This window comes from Alligator sinensis, unplaced genomic scaffold, assembly GCF_000455745.1.
Source record: "Alligator sinensis unplaced genomic scaffold, ASM45574v1 scaffold673_1, whole genome shotgun sequence".
NCBI classification, from domain to species: domain Eukaryota; kingdom Metazoa; phylum Chordata; order Crocodylia; family Alligatoridae; genus Alligator; species Alligator sinensis.
This window is the reverse complement of record NW_005842829.1, coordinates 525,237-535,211: the sequence shown is the minus strand read 5'-3', so window position 1 is coordinate 535,211 and position 9,975 is coordinate 525,237. Positions and strand designations below refer to the sequence as shown.

At 53.1% G+C, this 9,975-nt stretch overlaps 1 protein-coding gene across 1 annotated transcript in view; it reads right to left on the bottom strand.

Annotated features, from left to right (window-relative positions):
* Positions 1–9,975, bottom strand: part of LOC102373761 (unconventional myosin-X-like) — a 178,577-nt gene that overhangs the window by 127,544 nt on the left and 41,058 nt on the right. Inside the window, exons 5-8 of the mRNA XM_025191530.1 lie at positions 8,668–8,855; positions 8,296–8,430; positions 2,338–2,462; positions 1,348–1,361 (exon numbers count right to left, since the gene is read on the bottom strand). Coding sequence (XP_025047315.1) covers positions 1,348–1,361; positions 2,338–2,462; positions 8,296–8,430; positions 8,668–8,855 — 462 coding nt within the window. The remainder of the gene's footprint in view (positions 1–1,347; positions 1,362–2,337; positions 2,463–8,295; positions 8,431–8,667; positions 8,856–9,975) is intronic.

Genomic DNA, 9,975 nt, shown 5'->3' with positions numbered 1-9,975 from the left:
CTGTTTCCCTCCCCTGCTCAACTTTATGGCTCCGCCACTCCTGTCCCCAGTTTGCCAGGCCCTTGAACAACCTCTTCTGTGCAACAGTTGGAGGCCCTCTTGTTTTGCTGCCCTTGTAGCAGAGATTGCTAGTGATAAAGTTTACCTGGCTGAGCACGCAGTCAGGTAAACAGCAGCGCCGGGCAGGCGTTGTTAAACTTGGGTTCCATTTTCCCCTTCCAGAAGAATACTGAGGGTTCAAGCTCTCTATGAAAAACCACATATTCACCCCACACTGAGAATATGATCTCTGAGGAAAGCTTGATTTTCAGAGGATTTTTCAAGCAGATCTGTTCATTTAGGAGATCTCACTGGTTAAAAATTGATTAAAACAAAAATCCATGAAAAATAAAATCTCTCTGAAAAGTGTGGCCTAATGTTGTGTTTCCCTCATTCAGGGCTGGTGTTACGCAAAGCATAAACCACCTGCAACTGACCCGTGGCATCATGTTGTCCTCCATGAACTAATGATAATGAAAATGCACAGATGTGTCCCATGTACTTTCCTACCTTCTAAAGGTGTTCAGCAAGGATCTCACAGCTGAGTTTCCCTAGCCCCATGAAAACGAGCCCTTCTCAAGGCTGGGGGTGAAAACCCAACAGTAGCCACATCTGTCAAAGTGTGCCTTCCTTGTTCTGGGTTGCAAAACAAGGAGCAAGAGGACCTGCTGAGAGGGCGAGGGGAAAGGGTGCCCTGCCACATCATGTTAACATCTCCTGTGTGATCTCCAGGGAGGGAGGACAGGGCACACACTGGCAGGGAGCCACCTGAAGAACCCCCACAGTCTGCACGCGCTGTGACAGAACGAGCTTCCTGTCAGCATGATGCCTCCGGGCCCAGCAGCAAAGCGCCAGCTCCCCACACCTGCCAGGAGCAGCCGATGTGAAGTGGGTGTTTGGGAGGAAGAGGAGAAAAGCTCCTCAAACCTGCTGTGGCCTGCTGTTCATCCCAGCCCAGGCTGCAGCCGTGAGCCAGACATCAGGATGGGCGGCTCTGAAAGGCCCCAGTTCTCCCACAGAAAGCAATGGTGTGATGCTCTCTGATAGCAGACCTCCCGCATGCTCATTTGGAACAGCTGTGGAAGGAACCGCGCCTGCAACATCCTGACAAAACAATGCCTTAACTACAGCCACCAGTACAACAGCCAACCAGCAAGAGGTGTCCCTGCTGCCACCACGGTGAGGATCAGGGGCAGGGATGAAGGAGCTCTCCCCACAGTGTGAGAGCGGGGGGCTTGCCCAGCCCTCGAGGTGATGGACAGACACAAAGGAGGATGGTGGGGCTCCCTCAGCCACGAAAAGACTCACCTTCTCCAGCAAATCTGAGCAGCCAATGAAAGAGAAAACAACTTGCCAGTGCCCTCACAGCCCAATTTCTGGTGAACGCATTTCCAAACCCCCAGGGCAAGGATCGGCAGACAAGGAGCCATGCACCAGGTGATCGGAAGACAAGGAGCCATGCACCAGGTGACTCAGACTCTGGGGAAGCCAGGAGCATTGTTTTCAGCTTTCCCTCCCTCCTCAGCATCCCTGATCATCAGGTGTCTGACTTGCCCGGAGCAAGAAATTTTAGCCCAATGTGTCATGTGGCAGCTGGTAGCAGAGCTGACTCCACAACTTGGGCCAGAGTCTTCAGTCTGCCACATGCTGGGTTCTGGGCCACACAAAGGAGCTGTATGGCAGCCCCACACTCCCCTATATGAGTACAAAGGGAAGGAGAGTATATGTCAGAGCTGTGGAGGAGGTAGGGGCAGGCCAGCCAGGGAGGGGATGGGCCACGGCAGACCAGAGCTCAGCTACCTCTGGCCTTCCCTGCCTCAAGTCTGGGCTTCATTTCTGCACTGGTACTGGGCAGGATGCAACTGGCTCTCAGCAGCCACTGATCCCCTCTGAGACCAAGCGCATCCTGACCAGTTCCCCTAGAGAACCCTTCCCTGCTCCCCTGAGGAGCAGCGTGAACCATGTGATAACAGGTATGTGCCATAAACAAGCTCTATGGACTTCAGGGCCAGTCCGAGGACAATAAAAGTCTTAACCCTGCTCTGTGCAGTGCATGGACAGTGCAGTCCAGCAGCAGCTGGAAAGACTGAGCAGTACAGGCGTCCCAGGGCTACACAACAGATGCACCCCTGCCTATTCCAAGGGAGGTACAACATACCTGCTCCTGTGAACCAGCTTTGCGGGGGTACATTGCTTGAACAGAGCTTGCCAAGCTACTTCCAGTTGTCACTAGTCCCTACCCATCTTCCCTGTGTGCCAGAACCAGGGAGGGCAACAGGCTGCTGGAGGAAAGGATACAGTCAGTGACTCGCCCACCCTGGATGTGTCCATGCTGGGAGAAGTGCAGCTGGATGAACTTGCCGAAGCGGCTGGAGTTGTTGTTATATACTGTCTTGGCATTGCCGAAGGCCTCCAGAATTGGGCTGGGGAAGGAAGAGACAGGGACATAGTTATTGGCACCCAGACCACAACAGCCCCACAAGGACTCAGCCTTTCACCCCCTGCACCAAATACTCTCAGCAATCTCAGCATCAGAGTCACCACAGCATGAGATGAGAGAAACCTGAAGGGAAAGGAAGCAAGGAGAAGTGAGAGGCCAGCAGTGCTGGTGATGACACCTATGCTGGCTGAGCAACCCAACACCACATGCACGTGCCCAGTAACACAGCTGCACAAGTGTGGGGAGAACAGGTTGTAACCTGAAACAAGACAAGCATGAGACCCCTGACAGATGTTCCAGTCAAGGCACAATGGGATCTGATGAGAGATCCAAACAACTTCACTTCGTGCCATGTCACACTTGGCTACACATTCAATTAATGGCATCATAGGAACCAGCCACAAAGTTGTTATACGTTTTGAATAAAAACTCTGTGGCTAATTCCTTGTTTTATCATGTCATTAACTGATTGAACATGTGACCAGGTCACTATTTAATGACATGATTAATCACAACTTAGCTGTAATTCTATTAGGGGCCTGAAGCCCCCTCTACACCTTACAGATTTTGCACAATTAATTGGCTAATTGCACAATTACCTGGAGACCAGCTACCCACGTAAAGTAGCTATCATGCAATAAAAAGCTCCAGCCAGATATAAAGTTAGACCTCAGAAATGTGTACTAACTTTACAGCTGGCTGCTATTGAGCTTTCATTTGCATATGGCATGGGAGCAGCATGTCCAGCATAAAACCCCGAGCCTTACAGATCTCAGCTGCCACAATCCCTAGGGCTCTGGGGTGCAGGAAACCCTTGGGACGGAAAGATTGTGGTGATCCTCCAGCCCCAAGGGGTTTTCCTGCACCCCCAGAGAAGGGGGATCACCCCTGCAGTGACATTCCAGCCCTGGGGGTTTCACGCATCCCCAGGGTAGAGAGATTGCCACAGTGGGGATTCTCCAGCCCCAGGGGTGCATGAGGTGCCCCGTGGCTGGGAGCCCCTCAACTGGGGTGCATGGGGCTCCCAGCTGCAGGAGCTCGCTGCTTTCCAGTGAGGGGGAGCCCAGGATTGGGCTGCACCTGCACTGGCAAAAGGTGCAACAGGATCCGATCCACAATCCCACCATTGCACCTCTTGCCATGCACGTGTGGCATGGCAGGAGGTGCAATTGTGTGAATCACACATTAGATCCCTTTGCGCCTTTACCTGTACATGGAAAGGGGCCTGACAGACAAAAGGAGGGAAGGGGAGAGAGAGGATGAGGGCAAGTTAACAAGGTCACATAGCTACCACCATTACATAGTGCCTGCAGACACCAGCTGGCAAGCCTGATGGTTCCTTATCATCATCATTTACATAGTAATCAGGTAGACAAAACCAAATCAGGAGCTGCAGCCCTAATCTGCTCACCCCTGGGCTGGTTTCTTTTAGGGACTGTGGCAGAGGCAGTTCTCGAGGAAGAATCTGGATGAGGGGAGAGGAGAGAAGGGGACTGGCTTTACTATCTAGCTTAGGGAGAGTGTTACATGCCTAAGGGGAAGCATGGCGCCTGTGGTCATTTACAGCTGGCACTGCGAGTAAAACAGAGGGAACAAGGGAGGCAACTGAGTGAGAAATAAGGGCAGGTCGGTAGGCAGAGCAGAGCTGCGACAGGGCCAGGAGGCAGGGACAAGCCAGGATGCGATGCAGTGGGAGATGCAGGCCTGGGCAGGACACGGCCTCGAGGGATGCCTGGATGACCTCAGAGGCAGAGTGCAGAATGCACCAGAGGTGGGTGACGGGCGGGCGGGCGGCAACAATAAAGACAGCAGACAATGAGGGTCTAGAACCAGAGAAAAAGCTGTTCTGGAAATGTTGGGAAGTAAGTGGCTGCAGAATATAGATGATGGCCAGGTGGGAGAGACAAGAAAGAGAGGACTCACCGACAAAGTCCAGATTACAGGCCTGCGCGGCAGCAGGATGTGCTGTCAACAGTGGCAGAGATTGAGGGGAGCAAGGAGGGTTTCAGAGAAGAGCTCCAAGTTTGGTTTTGGCTGTTAGCAGTACGTGGGGTGTGAGGTACTGGGAGGTAGGGGGGGATGACAGAGAGAGAGACAGGAAGGCGTTGAGGAAGATGGATCAGGAGGGTGGAGGCATATCTGTGACTCGCTGGCTGACAGAGGGTGGCTGAAGACATGACATCAGAGAAGATCACCCAGAGAGAGGTGTGATGGTAGAAAGGGAAGGGGGCAAGGACACAGCACTGGGCAACCTCATGGACAGCCACAGAGGGGAGGACAAAGACCCACCAAAAGAGATGCTGAAGGTGCAATCAGTGAGATAGGAGGAGAAGACGGAGCTGCAAAAGCCAAGGGAGGACAAGGTCAGGGAGGAGGATGTGATCAACACAGCAAAGGCAGGAGAGAAGCCAAGGAGGAACAGGATGGAGCAGAGGCCCTGAGAAAACAAAGCGAACACTAGCAAGAACACCTAACCCGTCCCTGACAGTTTCAGGACCCCTCTGCCACTGCTTTCCTGTTACAGTGGAACAATTTCAGCATTTTCACATTAGAATTCAAAATGTAACGAGTACCCCTGACTTCAAAGTTACAGCACAGCAGAATAAGCTTGGAGACTGTCCTGAATTATGTTGCCCTGAGAAATCAAGTTTCCAAAGCGACCAAGTCAGAGAGAGGGAAGTGTGACAGAAGAACACGTAACCAGGGGAAAGCACAAGCAAGAGACCACCAAGCAAACACAACTGGGCTGAGGGAGGTCTCGGAAGCTGGATTTCTGAGGAACCTCGAAGCACGAGCTTGAAAAAGAACAAGCAAGCAGGGGATCACTTCAGATTTACACCACTGAGACGAAGATGGCATCCAGTAGGGTCTGGATGCGTGCCTGCTGCAGTCACCACCACAGCACACCAGACAGCAGCTAATGTCTCAAATGAGTCTGAGTTACCAGGGTCTGACAACAGTTATGTTGGGTTTCTGAGTGTGGCTGGCCAGAGCCTTGGCCCTACCACGGCCACTGCGTCCCTGGAGAAGCACAAAGAGTGACCTTAAAGCCTTAAAGCTCCCATTACAGAGCATCTGAGGATTCCCTGGCTTCTGCAGGCCTCTGGGAGGTCTGTCGCAGCTGGCTGGGTGAGGCAGGCTGAAGTGAGGGGGACCATGCTCCACTGATGCCCAAACCATGGGTCACAGATAGCCCTTCCGGCAGGGCCAGCTAGAGGCCCTGTAGCCGATTCAATGGGTGCAGCAGGCTGGGCCAGCCCTCAGCTGAGACCTAAGAGGCAACTTAAAGTCACCTGTCCTTCCCTCATCTCAGCCACAAAGGTAGGAGCAGGAAATGACACAAGGCGGAAGTCTCTACAGGTTGATGACAGCCTCCACCTGCAGCCTGGTGCTCAGCACAAGTGAGGATTGTGCCCACTACAGCGTAACTGTGTCTGAGCCCAAGAAGCTGGTGACAGGAGCTGGACACAGTAGGTCCTGCTTGCACAGCAATGCTGGAAAACAGCTCGCTAGTTCTAGAGGTGCCTCCCAGGCCAACAGATAGTGAGTGAATTGGTGAGACCAGTACAGAGCACTACAGCCACAAGTGCCCCTGCTGGTGGGAAAGGCGCGTTAACTGGGGAGAGGTAGGATGTGCAATGTCACCTGAAGCTGCTTAAGTAAGCTCCTTGAGAAGCAGAATGCATCTGCTGTAAACATGAAATTGTTTTGATAAGTGCATGGAAATGGGCCTGGGATCTTGGATACTTTGCACTGGGCTTTGGGGTTCAGCTCCTGCCTGCAAACACCCAGGCTGGTCATGGATGCTGGTGTCCAGGCTTGTTTGTAGACAATCAACCTAACCAAGCCTTATTCACTCAGACCTAAAGCATGTGGTCTCTTTCCTGGAATAATGAGCTCGACAGTGGCACGGCGTTGCAGACAGAACTCTGACAGCATGCACAAACCACCCACACTGAGGGAGCCTGATGTGACCTGTAACACCAGACCCCCAAACAGCACCGCTGGGGTCAGAGAACACCACTGACAGAGACCTTCATCTGAGCATCTCTCCAGGATGAGACATCCCACCTGGATTTAAAGGTTCCAAGGAAGGGAGAAGCCACCAGACCCCAAACAAACAGTTCCACTCATTAACTACCCCACTGAGGAAAAGGCAGCTTTGCCTGGCTTGAGCTCCCAGCCAATGGACCTTGCTTGCTAGATGGAGGAGCCTCCTACCTGCAGGAATCTCCTGATGCACCCTGCCCATATCACTGCTCAATCTTTGCTTGGACAAACGAACCAGACCAAACTTTGGGAGCCTCTAGTTCCAGGCCTTGAGTCGGAGCTACAGCTCCTTTCCTGAGCCCTCCCTGCCAACTAGAATGGACCCAGCCTTGCTGATGCCACACACGGGTATCGACACTGCTCTGCTCCTCCTTGACAGTCCCCCACTCACACCTCCAAGAACAGCCACTGCTGCCTGAGCATCACAGTGGGAACTCACAGTCCACTGGCTTCTCCGACTACCCCTCAGTTCCTTCCTGGCTCGCTGCTTTTCAGAGTCCAGCCTCCTGCACCAATTTCTTGGTTCTGAGTGGTCCAACCTTCATTTAGCTCTGTTCAAACACATACTTTCAAGAGAACTGCAGAACTAACCTGTTCTCATAATTTACCCCTCTGGATGCTTCTGCCCTGCTCCAGGCACAGCCTGCAGACCCGAGTCTCTCCCTGGAAGTCGATAGCAGTGTGAGCCCCCAGCAAGGTTCTTCCAGGGACTCCTCCCCAAGGACACAGCCTGTTGATCAGCTACCATCCCTTCCTACCCAGGCTACTAGCTGCTGGGTTTGGGGACCCCTCTGTGCCATCTTGCTGAAGGATCTCTGAGCCCCACTGCTGCTCCGAGGAGCTAGTGGCAGAGGAGGAAAAGCACATCAGTCTGCTGCGCTGTCCTCCGAGGTAACCTCCTCCTGACACCAGCCTTCCTAGTCCTTTATGTGGGTCTGACAGCACCAGACATGCCATCCCTTGGCCAGCCTCCAGCCATGCATTGAAAGAATGTGCGGGAAGGAGAAAATCACCTCCACAGAGCAGCAGGAACAAAACAGGGGTGAGTGATCCTTACTGAGGGTTCCTGTGGGGGCCAGACAGGTCACCCAAGCACAGATTTAGACTCTGGTATGCACCAGGGTGCCACATACTGCAATTCCATCCACAGGGCTAGTGTACCAGTACCGTACAGGCACTCCCTGACCTGCACAGCTCACAACCACATCAAAGACAAGTCAAAACAGATTAAATAAGTCAGTGCATGGGGCAGAAAGGAAGAGAGCGACAGTGAAAGGAACATGTCATCACAGAGACTCTTCATGCACATGGTTAACAGGTTTTGTAGGCTGCAACGAGTTTGATGTCAGCTACCCTTGCAGACCCCTCGCCTTGCCCCTGTGGTTTCACAACCTACTGCAGGCCCTGCAGCCAGGGCGGGTCTGAGCAGGATTTGAAGGAGCAACTTTCAAAGCAACAGTGCAAGTCAGTGCAGGAAAAAGGTCTCATGCAGGAGGGCAGGACTGGAGGACAGCTTGCTGCAGGAGGACCTGCCTCCATTGGGGCATTCCAGGCAAACCACCCAGCTGGTGCTGGAAAGTGCCCCTTGCACAGACCTGGCCTGTCCTTTTGCTTTCGGGTTCCTAAGCAGTGCTCACCAGCATACCACCTTGCAGGGCTCAGTACCTCAGGCAGGTAGAAAGGCTTCTGGGAGACAGAGGCCTGACAGCTGCTGCCTGCGGCCCAGCACTGCAGAGCCTCAATGACCCCTGGGAGATGGCCCATACCTGCTCTCCATGATGGCCTCTTCCACGTGGGTGCTCTTCTCGGATGCCAGTCCCCCTAGAGAGCACTGGCTCATGGCAGACAGGAATTTAAGAAGCAGTTTGGTGCTCTCCGTCTTCCCAGCTCCACTTTCTCCACTGTTGAGGAAGACACAAATCCCACTCAGCAACACAGGACAGACAGACCTCACTATTGTCCTGCCCTGGTAAAAAAGGAGAGAAGGTGCCCCCAGGATCGCATACATGGCATCTCCCCGACTGCAGGCACTGGAGGTCATGGCAGGGTGCAGCAGGCATGCAGGCAGTGCTATGCAGGACACACACAAGAGACAGGGGAGAGGTGTGTGGAAAATGACTGTGTCTTCAGTTTCTGACCTTATCAGGACACACTGGCTGTCATGACGCTTCCACAAGCAGCAATAGCACTCATTAGCCGTGGCGAAGATATGGGGTGGCAGCTCCCCCAGGCAGTGCTGCCTGTACAGGTCTATGGCAGCTGCATTGTACAGACCAGGGATGGGCTTGTAGGGGTTGACAGATGCCAGGATGGAGCCAATGTTCGTCTACAGGGAGAAAACAAAACACAGCAAGAACATAACATTCCAGGAAAGCCACAGGCAAGCCAGGACCTGACACCTATACCTAGCACAAGGCAGCGAGCCTGAGTGGAAGAGCCAGGCCACGGGCAGGAGCCTTCCAGCTTGGGGGCGAGGGGGAGACATATTCCATAACGAATCCCACTCAGCAGCTGAGAGCAATCCTCCCTGCTGCCCCTACCTCAGGTCTTTAGCTGGCCTTAAGCACGTGGCTCACAGAGCCGAGCTGGGGGAAATGGTTGTGGGGGGTTTCAGATAATTATTTATTTGACCAAAAACAAACAATGCATCTTGGGGCAACCTGCATTTTATTCAGGTTAAAAAAAACCACAAAACAATAAGTGCTGTCACTGGAGGGTGAAAATGCTTGTGAAAAGAAACAAAAAGGTTTTAGGAAAAAAATGCATTTTGACACTGGAACACGAGATTTCCAGTTTAACAACATTCTTCTTTTATGACATCGCCACAAAGAAAAATGTGAAAAGGGATTAAAAAAGAAAACCCAAGTGTTTCAGCCAACCTGATTTCAGACCTTTAATTTCAGACCTTTCTGTTGCGCTGAGAAACATGAGAAGACGACCAGGGCACAATCTCCCCAGCCCTGCCCAGCTCTCTGCTCCCTGCGCTGCCCATCCCTTGCGGCATGTGCCGAGCAGGGGCTGTACGAAATCCCCTAGCCCTACACAGCTCCCTGCACTGCCCACCCCTTGCAGCATGCGCCGAGCGGGGGCTGCCTGCGGCCTTACCAGGGTGCCCACACCTTCCACATGGGTTCAACAACCTCACACATGCTTGCACTGCTGCTGCAGGGCCTGTGCTTTGCCAGCAGAGCGCAGCACTTCCAAACTCGCCCATTGCAGCATATGTAAATCCTGTCACCCATGCGCTGCAGCTAGATGCACTATGATGCCTGGACACATGGCGATACCCACCTGCAGATGGAGGGCAGGAGCAGATAGCAGATGAGATGCTGCAGACTTTCCAAGAGCAGCAAGTACTGGACCAACCCAGAAACTACTGCTGGAAGCACATCACAACGGGCACTGACTGGCACCCTGTGAGGCAGGAGTCATGTGCACAGGGGTAG